The 23,306-nt window shown below is 36.2% G+C and overlaps 1 protein-coding gene across 2 annotated transcripts in view; it reads right to left on the bottom strand.

Moving 5' to 3' along the window:
- Positions 1-9,485: 9,485 nt before the first annotated feature.
- Positions 9,486-23,306, bottom strand: part of LOC120860297 (ubiquilin-1) — a 55,383-nt gene continuing 41,562 nt past the window's right edge. The window contains exons 7-11 of one of the 2 annotated variants that reach the window (XM_040236072.1): positions 17,649-17,791; positions 14,635-14,718; positions 13,327-13,442; positions 12,909-13,077; positions 9,486-11,477 (exon numbers count right to left, since the gene is read on the bottom strand). In XM_040236072.1, coding sequence (XP_040092006.1) covers positions 11,325-11,477; positions 12,909-13,077; positions 13,327-13,442; positions 14,635-14,718; positions 17,649-17,791 — 665 coding nt within the window. In that variant the 3' untranslated portion in view covers positions 9,486-11,324. The remainder of the gene's footprint in view (positions 11,478-12,908; positions 13,078-13,326; positions 13,443-14,634; positions 14,719-17,648; positions 17,792-23,306) is intronic. The other variant, XM_040236073.1, reaches the window with a different exon arrangement.

Genomic DNA, 23,306 nt, shown 5'->3' with positions numbered 1-23,306 from the left:
TCCGACTCTTTGCGACCCCATGGACTGTACCTACAAGGCTCCTCTGTCCGTGGAATTTTCCAGGCAAGAGTACTGGAGTGGGTTGCCATTTCCTTCACCAGGGGATCTTTCCAAGCCAGGGATCGAACCCGGGTCACCCTCATTGCAGGCAGATGCTTTACCATCTGAGCCACCAGGGAAGCCCATATCATGATTAGTCAACAGAAAATAACAGAATTGTCACTAAGGTCAGTTCACTTCAGTTGCTCAGTCATGTCTGACTCTTCGTGACCCCATGGACCAGAGCACACCAGGCCTCCCTGTCCATCACCAACTCTTGAAGCTTACTCAAACTCATCTCCATTGAGTCGGTGATGCATCCATCTCATCCTCTGTCGTCTTGTTCTCCTCCTGCCTTCAATCTTTCCCAGCATCAGGGTCTTTGCAAATGAGTCAGCTCTTCACATCAGGTGGCCAAAGTATTGGAGTTTCAGCTTCAACATCAGTCCTTTCAATCAATACTCAGGACTGATCTACCTTAGGATGGACTGGTTGAATCTCCTTGTAGTCCAAGGGACTCTCATGATCACTAAAACTACCATTTAATAGAAAAACTATAATCACTTCTTAAAATCCAGATACATATCAGAATTATCTTGGAATTTTTTGAAAAATACAAATGCCCAGGTATTGTTCTTCTCTAAAGCTCCAGATGTATTTTTAATGAACAGCCATGTTTAAAAACTGGACTATGTGATGATCTTTTATCTAGTTTGTTTCATATTCAGTGTTCCATTTCATTTAGTTTGTTTTCTAATTTCTCCATCTCTTTTGATGTTCTTTACCAAGCCTTTACCAAGCACAGTAGAAAAGCTTTTCTATACATGTGTGTATATACAGTATGTATAATATATATATTCTAGAAATTTTATGAATTTTTGCCTAGCTAAAAAACTTGACATTTTGATTCCACTTGTTTGACTTAGTATGAACAGAATGCCAGATTTCTAATTCATATTCACTCAGAATTTTGATATATATTTTCATGTATTTTGGCATCTAGTATTACTGCCAGTCTGGAAAGTATTATCTTAGTGATTAAAAAATTTTAAATGAGGCTTGAAACTTCTAATCCAATTGTGAGAATATAAAGAAATGTTGTTGTTAAAAAAAAAAAACAGGAAATTATGTGACAGTATTAACTAAAGTACAGATTTTCTTCAAATCTCACAAAATTTTATGCTACTGTCATTTGTCTTCATACATTATTCAAGACTCCAATTTGTATTTAATTGAGCAGTTTCAGCTGCATGCAACAAATTCTGGTAAATTCTCTTTTCATTTTTATTCTATTACAAATATTTTCTAATTTTCCTTATAATGGCTTCTTAGATATACTCATTCAAAACTGGACATTTAATTTCCAAGTACATGAGCTTTTTTATGGTATCCATGATATTAATTTCTCATTTAAATGCTTTCTTCTCTGTAACCATCCTCTGTTCTTTGTCTTCTGAATTTACTGAAACGTTTGATGGCTAAGCCTAAAATCTCTCTTGTTAAATGTCACACTGCACTGAAAATATGGGGTTATTTTCAAGTATCTTTTTTTTTTGGGGGGGGTAATTTTAATTTTTAAAAAAATTTTATTGAAGGATAATTGCTTTATAGAATTTTGTTTTCTGTCAAACCTCAACGTGAATCAGCCATAGGTATATATATATCCCCTGTCAAGTATCTTTTGATATTGATCTCTAACATAATTTCACAGAAATAAAGAGAACAGACTCTGTATGATTTCAATACCTTTGGACCATGAGATTTCTGCACCTGGTCTAAAGTCTCTGTATATATTCCAGTGCCTCTTATAGTCTGTGGGAACTTGAACAGAATTTGTATCTTCTTCTTGTGTGAAAACTGTATAAATCTTAACTATGTTAAATTGGTTCGTAATGCTTTTCAGGTCTACTATATTCTTCTACTTCCTTGTACACTCATTCTATTCATTTCTGAGAGTTTGATATTGAAATTTCAACTAAAAATCTTAATTTATCTACTTAAACAACTGTAATATACAATGCAACTATATGTAACTTCTGTATTTTCCAAGTCTCCTGTAAATGTATCATATTTTCATAATTTAAAAGATAGAAAAGGAAGAAAAATAAATAAAAAATAAAAATTACATTTGAGCCTTATACATACAATTCCACTTAGTCTAGGGCGGGCTTATTTTTCAGTCTTCTTAGCTGACTCCAATGTGAAGCCAAGGCTGAGAATTACCACCTCCTCTTTGAAGATTAGCATGTTCTACAGCTCCTTAATTATCTCCTGAATTTGTTGAGAATTTCCACAAAGCTGTCCCCATCCACATGCCTCGCAGTCTAATCAATGTTTCAAGTCTTTGTCACTTGAAAAGGAATCCTTAACAAAACACATGTGCTCTGACATTCAGTTGTATCCAACTCTTTGGACTGTAGCCCACCAGGGGGCAGTGGGGATGTGAAAAAGGGATATTTCCCATCCAGGGATAGAACCAGTGTCTCCTGCATTGCAGGCAGATTCTTTACCTGCTATCAGGGAACCCTATCAGAAACATACTTTCTACTACAGATTTCACCCATATGCCATCTCCAGGCTGGTCTGCACCCACTGCCTGCTTAGTATTTTATGCTAGGCTTAAAACAGAGCCACATTATGGCTGGGATCAGTGCTCACAGTTTAGTGCCTGAATATGAAACATATCACACTTTGATCCAGAAACTAGAAGATGGGAGGTCATACTGGGTAGTACTGGAAACAGGAATGAGAAGAGGAAAATGAAGAACTTGAAGATCGTTTTGGGAAAAACAAGACTGGCCAAGAGCATGGTCTACAACCAGCTACGTTTTAATACCTATCATGTTCTCTTTGAGGCATACTTCTCTTTTTCTTAAAAGAGAGAGACAGAAATGGCGGGGGGACCCCAACTCCTGTCTACTCTTTGCAAATCCAGAACAATGGGACCAATTCAAATGGATCAATGAATGACCTGTACATAATAGCTCAATCCATAAAACTCTTGGGAAAAAATATAGAGGAAAACCTCCATGACCTTGGATCAGGAATGAATTCTTATATATGGCACCAAAATCAGGAGCAACAAAAGAAGAACAAAGGAAAAACTTGACTTTAAAAATTTAAAACTTTTGTACAAAGGGCATTATCAAGAAGTGAAAAGACAATCTGTAACTGAAAGGGTTTAATTCCAGAATATATTTTAAAAACTCCCACAACTCAACAACAAATATTTTCAAAAGGCAAAGGACTTGAAAAGGCCTTTCTCTGAAGAAGATGTACAAACAGCCAATAAAGCACAAGAAAAGATGCTCGTCCTCATTAACTCATTAGCGAGATACAAACCAAACCACAATGAGATAACCGTCCAACACTCAGTAGAATGGGTGAACTCTGAAACAAAACCAAGAAAAACAGCAACTGGTAAGTGTTGCCAAGGAGGTAGAGAAAATCGGAAAACACACCTTGCTGATGGGAATGTAAAATGGTATAGCTGCTGTGGAAAATGAGTTCCTCAAAAAGTTAAACAGACCCAACAATTCCACTCTAGGTAGATATCCAAATGAATTAAAAAGACTCAAATACTTACTAGTGTTATAACAGCATTATTCATAATATCTAAGTGATGTGTCCATCAACAGATGAATCAATGTGGTATGTCCATAAAATAGAGTATTATTCAGCCATTCAAGGGAATGAAGCGCTGACACATGCTACATGAATGAACCTTGAAAACTAAGAAACCTGACATAAAAGACCACAGAAAGGCACACCTCATTTTACTGTATTTTACTTTATTGTCCTTTGAAAATACTTTTTTTTTAAACAAAATGAAAATTTGTGGCAACTCTGTGTCAAGCAAGCCTTCCAGTGCCATTTTTCCAACAACATTTGTTCATGTCTCTGGGTCACATTTTGCTAATTCTTGAAATGTTTCAATTTCTTCTGTTATTACTGTATTTGCTATGGTGATCTGTGATCAGTGGTCTTGGTAACTGCAGAAGTAGTGGAAATGGCAAGAAAACTAGAAGTGAAGCCTGAAGGTGTGACCAAATGTCTGCTATCTCCCAATAAAACTTTAATGAATAAGTAGTTGCTTTTGATGGAGGAACAAAGAAAATTATTTTTTGAAATGAGATCTATGTAGTAGTCCTGGTGAAGAAACTGAGAAGACTGTTGAAATGACAACAAAGTGTTCAGTATATCATATATTAGTTGATAAAGCTGTGGCAGGATTTGAGAGGACTGATTCCAATTTTGAAAGAAGTTCAACTGTGAAAGGAAGGTCATCACTTGTGAAAGGGAGAGTCAATGAGGCAAACCTCATTACTGTCTTGTTTTAAGAAACTTCCACAGCCACCCCACAACCTTCAGCAGCCACCACCCTAACCAATCAGCAGCCCCAACATCGAGACAAGACCCTCCACCAGAAAAATGATTATGATTCACTGAAGGCACAGATAGTTAGCATTTTTAGCAACATTTTAATTAAGGTATATACATTGTTTTTTAGACATTAACACTAGTGTGCATTTAATAGACTACAGTATAGTGTGAGCATGACTTTTATATGCATTGGAAAAACAAACACTTGGTACGACTCACTTTACTGTGTTATTAGCTTTATGGTGGTGGTCTGGAACTGAACCCATACTATCTCTGAGGTATGGCCTGTATTATATAATTACATTTCTATGAAACATCCAAAATAGGTAAATGCATAGAAGACAGAAAACAGACAAATGGTTGCCAGGGGCTGGGCTAAGGGGGGAATAATGAGTAATTTCTTAATGGCTTTGGGGTTTCCTCTTGGGGTGATGAAGTTTTGGATGATTGTGATGGTTGCACAACACTGTGAATGTACTTAAATACCATTGAACTATAGATTTTAAATGGTTACAATAGTAAAATTTGTTTTATTTATATATATATATATATATATATTTTTTTAAAGGCAAAAATGAAAACCACAGGCATTCCCCACAAGAGCTTTCTCACTAACCTTATTACCACATGCTAAGACAGACAATTACAATGCATGCTTCCTTTGGGAAGACTGTTTCCCGAAGAACAGGGGCTCAGTCAAGTATATCCTGCTCCTTCTACAATATTCAGTAAGCAGTCAAGTCACCACTTCTCCTTTGGAAAAGAGTGAATACTGAGAAACAAAAATGTGCTCCTCCAACATTTTCCCCCTTCTGGCATGATGGTGTGCTGCAGATTAAGATGATCACAAATTCTGTGATATTCTACTTATCAAGCAGTTTGTGGCCTATGACCCTTAAATCTGGGCAAGTTAAGCTTGACCAGTAGAATACAAGAGAAATGACACTGGGCCAGTTTGGGTGGTGGGGGCGCACATCTTAAAAAACTGACCGCTTTCATTTTTCCTTGAAATACATGCCCTTGAAACCTATCCACCATTTTGTGAGGAAGCACAGTAGCTCTTGTAGGAAGGCCCAGGTGGAGAGGAACTGAGACCCCCAACTGCACTCCCAGATCAAAGTACATAGTAATTGAGACAGCTAAGGAATAAGCTCTCTTGAAAGTAAATTCTCCAGACCCAGTCAAGTTGCTCCAGCAGTATTCACCAATCCTTGCCAAAGTGCTCAATCATGAATAAAATTAACGACTGATTTTTGTTCTAAGCCCCTGTGCTGTGGGATAGTTTGTTACGAAGCATTAAATAACCACAACACACTGGAAATTTTCTTCCCTCTCTAGAAATTAGGAGTGGAGAATGGGTCTGAATAGCTTTAAGAAAAAGAAAAAATAAGTTTGAATATACAGCTACTATGTATCTCATGAAAGAATTAGCCCCCACATTCAGCTTTGGCCTTCTGAGGGAAAATATACTGGGAACTCCCATAAATGCCTAGTTTATAGAGTGGTAAGCAAGACAGACTGGATTGTGGCTCTGGGACAGGTTACATCATAATTAAGGGGTTTGAGGCACAAATGTTAACAGCTTATAAGCTAGAATTACAAACTGAGATGAGAATGTGCTTCATTACTACCTCAGCTCTGGAAAAAATCTCCACCTTATTCTATTCAATCTCACCAACACAAAGGTGTTGGAAAGAGATGCTTTTCCTCCATTTCCAAAAGGGCTGACCATAAATAGCAGTTCAGATGGGCTGGGAAGGTAGCACTCCTACTGACAAGGAAAGGCTGCTAGCTACCTAGCTAAGGAAAATGATGGTTTGAAAGACAGAGAAGTCCTTTCCTTCGCACTTTAGCCCATACAACAAATGTGTCTGTGTGCTTATCTAGAGCTATAGTCAAATTTATTCTAGGGATCAAAGGTGATGGTTAACTCCTTTTTCTTTATAGTTTTTGGTAGAAAACAATTACTCCATATTCTCCTCCAAAAGAAAGTCCCCTTACACACACACACACACACACACACACACACACACACACACACACCTTCCCATCTTAACAGAACACAAAAGGCAAACTTCCTCTACACTGCCACCACCTCCCTCACCACAGTTGCTGCTGCTGCTAAGTTGCTTCAGTTGTGCCCAACCCTGTGCAACCCCATAGTCGGCAGCCCACCAGGCTCCCCCATCCCTGGGATTCTCTAGGAAAGAACACTCAGTGGGTTGCTATTTCCTTCTCCAATGCATGAAAGTGAAAAGTGAAAGTGAAGTCGCCCAGTGGTGTCCAACTCTTAGCAACCCCAGCTACTGTTCTCCATTTCTCTGGATTCTCTTTAAGTCACAGAGGTCCTTCCCTTTACTAAATCCATAGGTTAATAGTCAATCCATGATGAGTACTTAATGGCAACAGCATTCAACACACTTCTTTACCATCTTTCTCCTTGTGAAAAAATTTTCCATGTGCTTTCAGCCTACCTGCCTGTTCATGTCCTTTGCTGGTTTACTCTCATCTCTCTAAGCTGAAGTAAACAGCAAACCAGGACTCAAATCTTCCCAAAGTGTGTTTATCAACACACTCTAAAATTCTTCTAGTCAGGATTTCTCAACCTTGGCACTGTTCACATTTTGAGACCAGGTATCTTTGCTGTGGGAGGCTGCTCTGTGCATCAGAGAACATTCAGTGGCATCCTTAACCTCTACTCATGACATGCCAACAGTAGCCTTAACTATGATATCAAAAAGGTCTCTCTTAGACATTGTCAAAAGCCCCCCCCCCCCTTTGTTGTTTCTGGTTGAGAACCACAGACCTCATCCTTGGCTTTGAATACTATCTATATACACTGGCGGCTGTATAACTTGTCTGTAGCCTGAACCTCTCCTCATGCTGCCTTCTCATTATCTCCAATTATACATCTAATCAAGTACATCTCACTTAACACATCAAAACTAGACTTCTGACATACACCCCAACCCATATGTACCCTGCTCACCTTGCTTGGCATCTCTCTTGTTCTCAACTCTCACACTTTTATTCATCAGTAAAATCTACTGGCTCTGCCTTCAAAACATACCCCAATTTCTTACTACATTTTGACTACAATTTCTTACTACCGCCACTGCTACCAGTCCAACCCAAGCTGGTATTAACTCTGAAATCCTAACAGTCTCTCTGCTTCCACCCTGGTTCAGTGGTTCTTACTTACCAGGGAACTTGTTAGAAATGAAAATTCTCCTCCAAGCCTAGGACTAGCAAATCAGAAACTCTAGGGGTGGGCCATAAAAATTTTAGGGCATTAAGCTCTGCACATCAAACACCTGCACCACTTACCTGTCCCCATCTCTCCAATCAATCCCTACACCACTTTCTCCCTAGCTCACCTTGACCATCACACTGAACTACCTGGGTTCTAGAAACACACTCAGAACATTCACATTACATCACATTTTCATTAGCTGCCTCTCCTCCTGAAAAGCTATTCACCCTTCCAGATATTCCTCAAGTCTCTAGTTAAATGTCATCTTTTCAGTGAGGCCTTTTCTGACTACCCTATATAAAATAAAATACCTTTTTCCTGAACTAGTCTCCTTAATCTTAGTTTTTCACCAAAGCACTTATCACTACCTAACCGGCCATATATGTGTTTTGTTTACTGTTTCCCTACATTCCACTGTGTAAACCCCATATGGACAGAACTTTATTTACTCCTATGCTTTGAGCAACTAGAAAAGAACCTGTTACTCAACAGATGTTCAATAAATATTCACTTTCTAAAGCAAAATGGTTGCATATGGTTGACTAGAGGAAAGATAAAAAGAAGTTGAGGAGAATCACTTCATGTTACTTAAGTAACTGCCAAGAAGATTTCAAGAGCAGAAAAACAAAAATCCTCCAAACTGTAAGTGAATGAGAGAAGCAGAATGCAGCAGTTAACATTGCAGAGTATATCAACTGGTTAGCCAAGTTTAGAAAACCTACAAAACTGACCCCAGAGGCACACTAGGCTTTATATAAGCCAAAGAAGACAGACGAAATTCCAAAGGAGAGAATACCATGTGCAATACTAGAGAAGCAGACATTTGCTAAGTATAATTTTCCCCAAGTGTGTTTTCTTTCACTGGACCTACCAAGAACAGTTAAGTGAAAAGGACAGTAGAGAATAGGACAAAGCTGTATTATAAAGGTTTCCTTAATGCAGGACTTATTGACTTAATTAACATGTTTAATGTTGAGAGGAAGTATGATATGCACATAATTTCTCTGCCTTAACAATATAAATTTGTTTTGCACAAGGATACAGACATGTGCTCCAGCTTCACTTTTATCACTAATGTTAGTAACATTTTTATCCGTCCTATTTTGTTGTAATTTGTCTACTAAATTAACATGGTAATAATGTTTCTCAGACAAGAAACTCCTTTCATGACTACATTTAGGCCAAGTCTGAAACACTAATTCTGAATACAGAGGCCAGTTGTCATTTATCTCATTTGCTAAAATTTGTGTAGGATCACAAGTATTCCACTTGGGAAATAAACTCCTGAAATGTTATTTTCACCATTCAAACCCAATATGAGAACAATTTAAGTCTACAGTATTTTAGGAGGGTTTTTTGGTTTGTTTTTAAGGCTTTGGAGAATTTTAAGTATCTTAAACTCCTTAAAAGATATTCAAATCTAAGATGAACGTATCAGAAACAAACAGCAACAAAAAATCACACCAGGGTGACAACTAAAAGGTTCTTTAGAATCACCTAGGTGGGTGTGCCAAACAGGCCTCACCACCACTTTCAGTCATGATGCCCTGACTCCAAATAACTAGTCAAGAACCAAAAAGAGCAAGCAAAAGCCCAAGTTACCTGATGTCCCACTTGGTTCTCTTTCTAACACACAATATAGTATATACACACAGAATTTAACTGAGGAAACAAAAAAGTTAATGAATAATAATCTCAAGTGTAGGAAAATCTGGGGGTCAATCAATTCCAGTAGTCTTTAAGAGACATGATTACCGAAAGTAAATTGAAGACATCTTTTTCTTTCTACAAAAAAGGCAAGACAAACAAGTGTAAAAGCTAGAGATTTATTGTTATTTTGTGATTAATAAATTGTCAAACTGGTTATGACACTACCCCACACTGTATACCACCAATTGCTAGTACAGAAGTTTTAAAACCATACTGAGGCATAAGGCAGAGAGAGCAGAGACGCACAAATATCATCCTTAACGAGTTCCTCTTAGTCATGCCTCCATCTTAATTAACCTTTGTACCTGTTTTATTCCAGGGGTCAGTGTCAAAACAGTGCACGAAATGGTGGGCAACCTGCCTCTTCACCTTTTTTAATAGCAAGCAACTTACAGAAGTAATGGAATTCAACTTGTATTTCCCTTGATTTTACTGGTCTGAATTAATTTTAGTTACTTTAACATTTTAATTTCCCTTAACTGTACATGAGAGAATATAATGACCTAAGAGAATACTGAACCAGAGTCAACCAAATATATTACTGACCCCAAAGTTAGGTTTTAATTGGTCCTAAAGGAATGTACCACCCCAACAGTTTGAGTTAGGCAAACAGAATTTCCTTGGGGAGGGAAGAAAAAAGCTGTAGAACAGCCAAATGTACTCAACATTGTTAAAACGGCTCTTTGTTTTCACCCCTGAATGATACTTCTTTACTACACTATATGCACAGAAATCCTAACAGAATCTTGGTTGCCAGTATTATTTAGGCTGGCCCAATCCAGGACAGAACCCCACCCCACCCCCAAAATTCCCCTTCTCTCAGGCTCTGAAAAGCACAATATTTAACTATTTCTTAATAGAACTACCAAAACACTTCAGAAACAAGTGGCTCACAAATCATTTTAAATTCGTGTATTGCCTGTGCATGAGAAAACTGATAAACCCCGAAGATAGTTCTATTTTTATATGGCGATTAAAAATAACTGAAACATCAAGACACTTTCAGTGAAAGCAACATTTCAATTACAAATTGTAATGCCTGTTAAACTACCTATGGGAGAAGCTGAAAGTCCTAGGCAAATGCACTTTGGGGTTATACTACAGTGCTCCTTCAGTCTGCACAAAGATTAAGGTAATTTACAGTCAATCTGTGAATGCTGAGACAATGTTACATCATCTTGTTTGTACAATTAATACGTCCTTAAAGAGACAACCAGAATCAGTTTTTCTACTGTATTTTCAACAAGCCTCACTAACCAGTACTTTTGCTGAGATGTTCATCAAAGATGCTGTAAGATTCTACACAATTAAGAAATACTCTGCTTTGAAGTATTTCCTTATCTTTATTTTTTCCATTACAGATGTTTTGCTCAGATGATCTACTGTAGTATGTTTTTAGAGATGCTGTCCCAAATGTGCATACATACATTGTATACAAATAAAGCAAAAACTGTCAGTAGTATAAATCTTACAGCATTTTTGTTTGCAAAAATACATGCCAAAGTCACAATAAGCAATGTTGTATCACAAATTATAAAGCGCAAATGATTTGCTTCTTTTTAATGCTTTTATTCTACATAAATTACTACCAGAGACTAATGTTTAAAAAGCAAATAAACTGGACAGATGCAGGACAAAAATCTGTTCACCCAACTATAAAAGGTGATATGTTTTTTAAAAATTACAATAAATGCAGAAGTGTCTGATGCATGCAGTAGCCTTAAATGAAAAAGCATTGATTCCCACTGTTCCAGGAAAACAAAAAACACAGTGAAACCCACACATCTTACTGCACTCCACCTTAAAATGTATCATATATTGGGTTTGTTTATAACAGCACAGAATTCCAAGAGTCAAAATGAAATAAAGCGGGTATTTTAAAGATTTAAGAGCCGTTATCAAAAATAAATTACATTTTTTTCAAGATACAGAAATGCTGCTATGATGGCTGAGAGCCCAGTAACCTTTCAATAGCCGCATTGATATCACCTCCTGTGGCTATTAGCGCTTGCAAGTTTGCTTCACGGTTCAAAAATCCCATTGCACTGAGCTGTTCCAGTTGCTGCTGAAATCTAACTTCTGGATTCTGTAGCTGTTAAACAAAAACAAACAAACCAAAGCTCTAAGGAAAATCAGTCCATGTCACACCTAAATAATCTTTTAAAATTTTAATTGCTTTTTAACATTTGCTAATCTATCAAGCGATATAAAAGCACTGGCCTCTCTTGAAACATATTCAACATATTTAAAAGTCCAATTAGTACTTTATTTACAGAGGGAGCCCAGCCTGGTGCTCTGTTACAACTTAAGACAGGTGGGAGGCAGGCTCAAGAGGGAGGGGATATACATACAATTATCACTGATTCGTATTGTTATACAACAGAAACCAACACAACATTGTAAAGCAATTATCATCCAATTAAAAAATTCAAGAAACTAAAAATATATAAATAACGGAAAAATAAAATACTCTTATTATTAAAAAAATAATTTTTTAAAAAGTTTTGGAGCTATCAACCAGTTGGGTAATTGTAAAAGCCAGTGTCCTCATGTACAAAATTCTAAAGTTCTAATCTAATGAGGCTTCGAATGTCTTTAATTTCTGTATCAGCCAGTAAAGTCTTCAGAAAAAAAAGTTCCAGTTTCAGATGTACATACTATACTCCTCATTTTTTCAGCTGCATCTCCTTTTCAGAAATGATGTACTACAGAAATACATAAATGATCACTCAATTCTGGGCAACATGGTAATGGTGAAGTCTATAGATTGTTCAACTTAGATAACAATTCTGCCCAATACCTGAAATTGCTTTTTCGTATTAATTCAAAGAACATTTACTGAGCCAGCAAGTCATGCTAGTTATCAGGAATACAAATCTTCATGTAAGATAAAACTCTGACCTGTTTATTGTATTGAATAAGGCTTAAAATAAAAAACTATGCTGTATTTTCACCATGTAGTAGTTTGAGCACAATCTACTGTAACAGGTTTGAATTTGCAATCATCTGTAAAAATGGCATATTCTTAGTAAATAAATGATTCTAGATGCAAGAACATTAGGAGTTCACATTTTTAAGCCATATTTGTGAGGTGTATATATGTAACATAAGTTACTCTAGGAAGCAGTAGCAGGTGCGGTGAAGTACTTACAACTTTTAAGCCAAAATACAAAGAGCAGATAGAATATAGTTGTTCAGGAAGTATTTGGAATAATCAGTTTCTATTCCTCCCTGACAAACTTTTACAAAATATAATCTATTTCAGTTTTCTAACACGGACTCCAAAAAAGAATGCATTTTAAAAAGCAATTTCCAAAATTACAGCAGAGCAGTTCTTCCCTACAACTATAACACTTCCTTTAATGTCTAATATAGTACTAAAGTTAATAATTATAATGCCTATTTTTTAGAATCAATATAATTAAGAACAAACTTTTCATTACAAGCTAAGCCCCTTAAGATGACCACTTTCTTCACTTCTTTGAAATTTATACCATTAAGAAGAGCAGAAAAGAATCATTACCTGAGGATTCACTCCAGCAAGAGCCTGCAGCATTTGTTGAATAAACTGCTGGTGTCCAGGTTCGGTGGTTCCTACTGTGGGACTTGGGTTTTCGCTAGATGTAGAAGTAGAGCCATTGGTTCCTGAAGAGCCTCCAGTACTTCCTAATGCCCCCAGGCCAGGAGTAAACCTAGAGAAAGCACCAACTGTTAGTAAATCTAAACTCCTAAAAATAAGAGGCCAGACCAGGCTGGCTAATAGCAAATCAGTTATAATTTAATATAATGTTAGCTAAGTTATTTTCTTAAAAGAAGCATTTTTAACTTTGAAAACTCTCTTACAAACAATCTCAACCCAAAAAAAGAATGGCCATTAAATCTGAAATTCTCAGAGAAAGTAACCACTGTGCACTTTCACAATCTTTCCCAAATAAGCCTACCCTGGGATGAGGCCGGGGGCTTCAGTTGCTAAGGTCTGTAAACCCTGCTGAATCTGTAATAAGGCCTGCATTGCTCTAGGGTTTGACATTGCAGATAACGTATCAGGATTCTGCATCTAAGGAAAAAAGAAAACCAGGGGTTACAAGGGAATTAAAATTAGTGAAGGTAAAATGGAAATGTTTTCTTTGCTATGCTCCTTGAGAAAATCTAAAGCCTCACTCCTAGACACTGGTAATCTGTAATTTCTTCCCCAATATAAACACAAGCACCTCCCCTTTGACAGCAATCTCATGTGCGAATCATCACTTGACCTCCCAAGTCCATTGTGAAAACCATTTTTCATAATGAAACACAATGAGGAGCTCCTCTGGAAGCCATAGTTGTTCCTCGTTTTCCAACAGATAAAAAGCATTGTTTCTAAGAGACGACCTCCAAATGCACAGTTTATATCACATGGTAATATGGTGAAAGTCACATATTCCTCCTTGACCAAGTGTTAATCTGTTGCTGATGGAACAATTTTACCAATCAGATACACTCTAAGACAATAGTTCCAAAGTTGAAGTTAACACATGTGGTGGTTCAGCTTCGCTACTTCCAAATATACACCACCTGACTAACCAAAAAAGATAGGCCTACATCATTACAATAAACCAAAGACACTGACTAACCTTAGATAATGGTTTATAGGTCAGAGGATCATTTGGATAATATTTAAAAGCCCTCCCTAGAACTACCAGTTTCAAAACACCAAGACTGACTCCCTTTTCTTTTTAAATAGTAACATACCATGGCAATCTCAAGTACTTTTTAATTAAAATAACTTCCTTATATGGCAAGACTGACAATTTTTGAGGAATGAGATCTACCCCTTGGAAAACAGGCATTCTATTAATTTGGAGGAATTAAAACATTACGAAGGAACCAAACAAGTAAAGGGTAGCTCTCTTCCTGTTACTCGAGATTAGTTAAACCATAAAGCATAACATGACACAATGAAGTACTTCAAAGTTAGTAAAGTGAAAGGAAATGGTTTATGATATTAACAAAGCATTCAAAATCCTAAAAATCCTCAAAAGCAAAAACCAAATGGTCCTTTCCTCAGAATTTATATTTTTAAAAATAGAAGCAAAAGGTCAGCGGTGAAATGGGGCTCAGTTAAAAATCAAGCTGAATTCTCTGCAAATTGACAGCAGACTCTATTCTACATTTTGCTATCAGCCAGAGAAAAAGCAAGGAAAATGTTTACCATCAAACTTTTTCAAGCAAATCATTACCGAAGACAGCTAGCATCTTTTCTTACTCACTTGTTGAAGGAAAGTTGGGAGCTGTTGTCTCATTTGTTCTTGAAGCTGAGGATTTCCAGCAAATAGGGGATTATTCAGCATCATCTATGGGGCAAGTGTTCAAACAATTTTAACTGGAAATATCTGAAACAAGTAATGTACCTTGTTTAATAGTCTATCTTCCCCCCCCAGTGCCTAAACTGGCACTTAACAGGGAGGAAGGTAGAACATGAATAAAAAAGGGAAGATATTGTCCACAAGAGGGATCTCCAGAAAAAACAAAAATGAGGCATCTTCTCTTTCAATGAGTATGGTGATTATGATTATGTCATGCGATATCCTAAAAAATAAAAGCAATCATTTTCTTAGGCTTTTCCTTGAGTAAAGGTGAATATTTGCCCTTGAAAGAAAAATGGGAGTAACTGAAATTCATGAAGATACATTTTCTGCTACACTCACAGAATAAACGTTAAGCATCAATACATGGAACTATACATGGCTTGCACAGACACCTCAACACACAAGTGGCAAGCACAGAGAAAATCCAGATCTGGAACAACTATATCTACCTGCCTACTGCAAAAGAGCTAATATTAGGTCCAGAAAAATAACACTGCAGAACAGCAACCAACTTGCCAGAGAAATGGAGCTGCCAAGTGAAAATCAGCCTAGGAATAGAACCGATAGATCTCTGGGGATAAAGTATTAAAATGCTTTAATAAGACCTAAACGATGTAAATCATTTGAGAACACCAAAATTAGCCTCTATATTTCACCTCACTATCACCAGAGATGGAAAAAATGGCATGGCTAACCTTCAAATGGGTGAGTTAAATGAGTTAAAAAGTCAGAGTCAGGGCCAATATTAATGTGTTGTATACCTAAAAATAAGATTACAATACACAATAGCATAACCAGAAACTAGTAAATTTTCATAGCTTCAAAAAAGACAAATTTTATTATCAGTTTCCCCAAACAGAGTGAAAAGTCAACTAACAATGATTTACTGATAGCCTATTTACCAGTCCACATCCAAAGTCTGGTGGGGGAGCCGGTGTGGAGGATGATCCCTGCCCTCAAGTATTAATAATTAACTACTTGTGAGAGTAATTACATGTTAATTGCTAAAAGTAGAGAGAATTCCTCCCTCCCTCCCTCAGTTTATCAACTGTTGCAAAGTAGATTTAGTTAATTTCAACAAAATAAGACAGGAAGAAGTCAGACAAGTTTTATGAATATACAGCATTTATTTTGAAGTGACCAGTAAGTTCACAGTAAATAAAGTAAAATCTACTTGAGACCAACAAACCTGCTTTTTTAATGGCTCCAGTCAATAAAGTTATCACATTTATCTTTTAGGATTCATGTTATTTGAAAAAGTGTGTCAACTTAAGCTGATTCATATTTTTTCAGAAAATTGTTATCACATTTGATTAAGATTTTTCTCCTAACTTACCTGACTGTATAAACAGTTTTTACAATCAGACTTTTTTGAATACCTAAAAATGAAAATCAGAATAGAGAAACTACAAACTTTAATACACTGGTAACCAAAGTACATTGTAAATGTTTCTAACAACTATCTATCAATATTGTAAAAGCCAATTCACATCTAGCTTACTTTTGTTTCAACCTTTGGCTTTAAAGTAAAAAAAGCAACATACAAAAGTGCTCAAGTCACTTTACAAATGTAAAATTGTTAGTTTAAATGGCTGGGAATGTGCTTGTTAGAGTCAAAATTTTAAAGCAAGATGCACATTTAATGATTATTAAATAGGCAAATATGTATTTAAAACCATACAAACAGGACCACTCTGATACATATTTTCCACATTTAAAGTGCTATCATCACAGTAAGCTGAAGCATTTAATACTAATAACAATTTTCTAATGAATAAAACAATACTTCATAAAGTATACCTACAATATACAAATTAAAAGTATATAAAAATGTACCTTAAAAAATCTTTATTTCCAATTTTACAAATTTTAAGAGAATAGAAGTTACTACTGAGGGTTGTTAACTCAAACATATCTGCTATATACTTGAATCAACATGGTTCCAGATTTTAGAAATGTAAAAACTAGCTCATTTGCTATAATGAAGCAAGTGATTTAACTTTCAGAGCTTTTAAAATTTTGGAAATGGAGAGAGATTACAGGAAACTATTTTAAATTCCCAACATTCCACAGAAACCATCTTTAATAAACAGCAAATATAAATTATAGATGATCAAGGTTTAGTTCATATTCTCTAAGGTTTTTCAAACCCAGTGGTTCTTAACTTATGGGTACATCAGAATCACTTAGGGAACTTGGGAAAAAAAAATCCAATACAGTTATATCAAACTGTCTGAGAGTGGGGCTAAAAAACAGTTTTTTTAATCTTAAAATTTCCAAAGTTATCCTGAACATTCAGCTAGTGTTAAGATTCACTTATTTTTTTAGTTATGGTCTCTTCTGAAACAAGCTAGAAAATAATTACTTGATGAAGGACCAGTGTACTAACTTTGGATGGAAGATATCTATAGTGGAAAGAATGAGAATACTGATCCCATAAATCTCTCTGCCCATACTGAACAATTTCAGGCTATTTTATAACTGCCATTTTGAACATGACTAACACTCAGAATCTGTGTGATCTAATAAATAAAAGTCTTTCAAATGTATTAACACTTCTTAATCACTTTCAAGATTTACATTACACTAAAGAGTACTAATTCTGAAGCACTATTTTGAAGAATAGGCTTCAAAAGGGAGAGCAATCAGAAACTTTTCTATTCATCTCCTACATGAACGTATGTAGATATTAAGTAAACCTGAACTTCTTTCTACCCAGTGGACAGAGGAAATGAAGCTGTTTTAATTATATTATGAAGTATTAATTTACTGTAAAGAAACAAACTGTCCAAAAAATTGGGAGATGCAAGTTGCTTCTCTAGTGTATTAAGGCAGCACACAGAAAACAAATGTGCCAAAATCACAATGATTGGTTAGGCCATTTCGATACACAGTGCTCACAATTATAAACTCACCTGTGCAGCAAGGTCAGGGTTCTGGCTCAGTGACTGCATCATGCTTCTCATGTAGGGGGCAGACAACATGTTTTGCATAAGTTGTGGGTTTTCAGTTATTTGCTGCAACAAGCTCTGCATTCCTGGTGTGTTGAACATACTAGCTGGAAGTTTTTTTAAAAAGAAGACATTTTATCAAGGGAAAGATAAATAAACAAAACAAAGTTTTAAAACACAATAATTTTGGCAATTTTAGACAAACATACCTATTAGTTATCAACTGAATTAAAGAATTTTTGAAACTAAGATCTCTAAAACTACATACTCAAAAGTATACCAATTAAGGAGGGTTTACTGACTTTAAAGATTCTAGTTGCATTTACATGAAAATCACATCTTACGGAAAGGCTAGGTTCTAAAAAATCAATTTAAGGCAAAATTTACTACTGAAAAATCTCATTAAGTGAAAATGTCTGAGCCAACTTTTCCTCCAGAATCGCTTAACTACAATCATATTCAGCACTTAGTATGTTCCCACCTAAAAGAGAAGGGAGCCTTCTCACCCAGGCCTCTATGACATTTTCACTGAATCCTGGCACTCAATGAATTCAACCCCAAATTAAGGGGCCTTCTTCATACTTCAGTTTCCCCATCTGCAAAATGTAGATACTTGCTACTATTATTTTTTTTTGTAGAGAGCTATAGCTAAATTTATGTGAATTCAATATTCTCTGGAAATTAATCTGTTCAACATATATCCACATTTTCACTTGTCAACTAGATAAACTCAAATATATTCTCAAACTTTTTCACTCCCCTTGTTCTTATTCTATTCAGTGCAGTTTAACAGGCTCAAAGCATTTAACTCTTCCCACTTAACTTTCTAGTTTATTATAATTCTGCAGTTTTTCTGTAGCAATTTTTGCTTTTCCTATTCTCTCACATTATTTCAATTTACGTTACTCTCCCAACCCCCGCCACATTCCAGAGACTAAGGATATTCTAAGACAGCGCATGAACCTAGTCTGCAGGGCAAACACGGCACGTGACCTGTGTTTGTACAGCCCATGAGCTAAAAATGGTTTTTACACTTTTAAATGGTTAAAAATTTTTTGTGTGTGAAACGTGAAAACTATGAGGTTCAAACTTCAAGTTCCATAAATAACCTTTCACTGGGACACAGTCATGCTCCCTTAATGATTATATACAGCAGACAAAAAGTCTGGACAGAGGCACCATGTGGCACTGTCATACTCTACACAGCTGCTGGATGAGCCACACATCAGTGACTCAGTTATACCTTATGCCCCATGAATCACTGTAGCAAAAAAAAAATTTTTTTCACACACACAAAATTTTTTTTTTGAAACGTGAAAACTGTATGAAATTCAAACTTCAAGTTCCATAAATACCATTGTGTTGGGACACAGTCATGTTCCCTTATTTATTATTTATAGTAGACGAGAAGTTTGGACAGAGGCCCATGTGGCACTATCATACTCTACACAGCTGCTGGGTGAACCACAAATCAGTAACTCAGTTATACCTTATGTCCCATGAATCACTGTAGCATACTGCTATTTCTATTCTCATTATCAGTGTATACTGTTTATGTCAGAACAAGAAGAAAAGGGGGAGAACTGGGACTATGCGTGCCTCCTTTTAAGGCACAGTAGAAGATGAATTATTTTATCAAATGAGGTGGCAAAACATATTACTATGCAATGATACTAATAAAATACACTTCAACATTGTTAGACAAAGCACTACCACAGCAAAGCAAGTCAAAAAAATACAATTACTGGGGCTTCCCTGGTGGTCCAATGGTTAAGAGTCCCCTTACAATGCAGGGGACACTGGTTTGATCCTTGATCTGGGAAGACCCCACATGCTGCAGAGCAACTAAGCCCCTGCACCACAACTGCTGAGCCCACATGCCGCAACTACTGAAGATCATGTACCCTAAAGCCCACACTCTGCAATAAGGGAAGCCTCCGCACCACTACTAGAGAGTAGCCCCCACTTGTCGCAACTAGAGGAAGCCCGAGTGCAGCAACAAAGACCCAGCACAGCCAAAAGTAACTAAGTTAAAAAATAAAATACAATTATCTCATCAGAGCCAAATTTCTTCACAAAAATAAAAAATGAAAATAAAGCTGCAACCAAAGTTAGGTTCCTAAATGGTTTATTTGTAAGCCAAGCAAGGAAAGCAGCATACTAGTTATGATTAATTAGTACGGTTATGGTTATTTAAATCTTGACTGCAGCACCCAGGGAAATATGTGCTGGGAAAATAAACTTGTTTGAGGCTACTCGCCTTTCAAGGAGGACAATTTCTCAAAAGTGAGGGACATTGAGCTGTTAACTGATAATTTAAAAACACGAATTATTTTTAGTAGTATTCCTTGGTTCCTAATGAACAGATAGATAAATGTTACTGATACTGCTTAGTTCTTTTGTGAGGCAACAATGTCAAGATGGAAGTAACTAAAATTAGCTTCTATAAGTAGTCTGCATGAAACAACAACAAGCAAAACTATTTTCAAAGTTAAGAGAACATTCATTTGGTACAACCTGAAGTAGAATCTGCTAAGATGTGCTACATCTCATGATGATAAAAACACGTTAAGTATTAAAAGGATTAGTTAGACAAAGACATACTGCTTATAAAAATATAAGGTATTTAGACAAGAGCTGATCCACTGATTCATCAGCAGGTACTCTGGAAAATATTTTGAACTGTAACATTACTCAATTGACAAAAGTTATCAATAATAAATTTCATTTCACTCTTGTGAACTTAGCTATAGTCAATTTCATGAACTTTTGTCAGAAATATCCTGACTTGCCCAAGCACATGGCAGTTTGATGGCTTAAGAGTAGTAGTTTTCTAGTTTTGTTTTTAAAAAGATACCATTTTATTGCAATTTTTTTTTTAAGCTCAGAGCTAAGACTGAAATTCTTCTGAACCACACAATCACCATTATCAAACACTAAATGACTCTGGAAGTTGTCTTTTGCTAGAACCTGGTAATGTTTCTCAATGAATTCCCTAAATTAGAAAACAAAACAATATTTACATGTCAAACCCATACTGTGAAGTGCATTAAAACAAGTGAAACTGTTTGAATCACAAACAATGTCAAGCTGCTTTATACATTCTTGTGCTGTCAAGTTAAAACAACCAACAAGATCTCTTTTCACAGATTTGCAGTAAATATAGTTTTGAGCTTATATTATTGTTCCAGCAGCATTTTTTGGACCTTAGTGCAAGTACAAAGAAATTTCCATACTTTAAAATTCATTTCACTGTTTAAGTGAGGCACTATGACCTAATCTTCAACTGGAATTGATTAATCTGCAATGACATGTTAAAAAACCAAGAAGACTCTAACAGAATCCTAACAAATGCTTTCCAACTAATGAATATGCTATAGTCATATTTTGGAGTCAATACATAATTGAAATGAAAAAAAGTAAAATCTCATTACTTATCAGTATTAACAGATGAACATTTACAAATGATTCACAACTGACGAAAGGAAACACTGTGAACTTTAATTACGCAAAATGTTATCCCTAAAAAGAATTCCATTCCTATGATTAGGGAATGTGTAAAACAATATAATCCATCACCGATTCAGTGGACCTGAGTTTGAGCAAACCCGAGGAGTTGGTGAAGGACAGGGAAGCTTGGTGTGCTGCAGTCCATGGGGTTTCAAAGAGTCAGACATGACTGGGTGACTGAACAACAAAAACAGTATTATACCCGATTATTATATTTTTAATTCCATCAATAAAAGAACTTGTGGAGATTGGTCTTCTAATATTCTTTTTTTTTTGGCCATGCTGCATGGCCAGTTTTCTGACCAGGGATGAAACTCGTGCCCTATGCTATGAAAGCAAGGAGTTATAATCACTGGGATCACCAGAATTCCCTTCTTTTCTTAATAAAATAGTCTTGATTTTGTTCTTTTGGTTCTTGGCCTGCAAAGCCTAAAGTATTATTATCCCTTTGCAAGAAAAATTTGCTGACTCTTGCAAACAATTTCCTCAGTTTCCAGAGTGAGTGCTTACAGGGCAAAAGAAGAGTAAAGAATTTCACCTTTCGGGTATATGTGTGCTTAACTTCAAATAGTTGAGTAAAGGTCCTAATAGTATAAAAATATGCTAACAATGTTAGGCCATCGTGGTACAATCACTATTCTGTTTCTTGTTTTGCTTTGATGGAAATATTAACATGAAATCTTAAATAGCATATCAAGCCATTAAATTAAAAAGTTGAGTAAAAAGTTGTAAGACCATTTTGTTTCTAAGACAAATTTGTTACTATAGACACCATGCTACAATTAAAAATAATTTGTCTATCAGCTGGGAAACCTTATTAAACCTTTGTCTCTGCTCTTAGACCTCTAAAATGTGAAGGAAGCATCTCTCAAAAGTTTATCAATAAAAATCAAATAAGCATTTGATAAAATCAGAATAGGATAGTATTTTCCTTGTTTTAAACATGGTTTATTTGGATTTTTAGACTTAACTTTGGATATTTAGACATGACCTGTATGCAGGTCAAGAAGCAACAGTTAGAACTGGACAAAGGAGTAAATTAAGGCTGTATACTGTCACCCTGCTTATTTAACTTATATGCAGAGTATATTATGCAAAATGCCAGGCTGGATGAAGCACAAGCTGGAATCAAGATTGCTGGGAGGAATATCAATCACCTCAGACACACAGATGACACCACCCTTATGGCAGAAAGCAAAGAAGAACTAAAGAACTTCTTGATGAAAGTGAAAGAGGAGAGTGAAAAAGTTGGCTTAAAACTCAACATTCAGAAAATGAAGATCATGGCATCTGTTCTCAACACTTCATGGCAAATAGATGGGGAAACAATGGAAACAGTGACAGAGTTTATTTTGGAGGGCTCCAAAATCACTGCAGATGGTGGCTGCAGCCATGAAATTAAAAGACACTTACTCCTTGGAAGAAAAGCTATAACCAACCTAGACAGCATATTAAAAAGCAGAGACATTACTTTGCCAACAAAGGTCGGTCTAGTCAAAGCTATGGTTTTTCCAGCAGTCATGTATGGATGTGAGAGCTGGACTATAAAAAAAGCTGAGTGCCAAAGAACTGATGCTTTTGAACTGTGGTGTTGGAGAAGACTCTTGAGTGCCTTGGACTGCAAGGAGATCCATCCAGTCAATCCTAAAGGAAGTCAGTCCTGAATATTCATTGGAAGAACTGATGCCGAAGCTGAAACTCCAATACTTTGGCCACCTGATGCGTAGAACTGACTCACTGGAAAAGACCCTAATGCTGGGAAAGATTGAAGGCAGGAGAAGGGGACAACAGACGATGAGATGGCTGGATGGCATCACCGACTGGATGGACATGAGTTTGAGCAGGCTTCAGGAACTGGTGATGGACAGGGAAACCTGGTGTGCTGCAGCCCACGGGGGTCACAAAGAGTCGGACACAACTGAGCGACTGAACTAAGACTTACCACAGCAATCATTTTGCAATATCATTTCACTTTACACCTGATACCTGAAGCTAATATAGTGTTTTATGTCAATAATACCTCAATTTTAAAAAATGGCATTATTTAAATTTTTACAAAACGACTTTGTAGGTAGTCTTGTAAAAATTTGTAGGTAGGACTACCTAGTGGCT

Source organism: Oryx dammah, unplaced genomic scaffold, assembly GCF_014754425.2.
Source record: "Oryx dammah isolate SB20612 unplaced genomic scaffold, SCBI_Odam_1.1 HiC_scaffold_11056, whole genome shotgun sequence".
NCBI lineage: Eukaryota > Metazoa > Chordata > Mammalia > Artiodactyla > Bovidae > Oryx > Oryx dammah.
The sequence above is the reverse complement of the archived record's forward strand: the minus strand, read 5'-3'. Positions and strand labels throughout refer to the sequence as shown.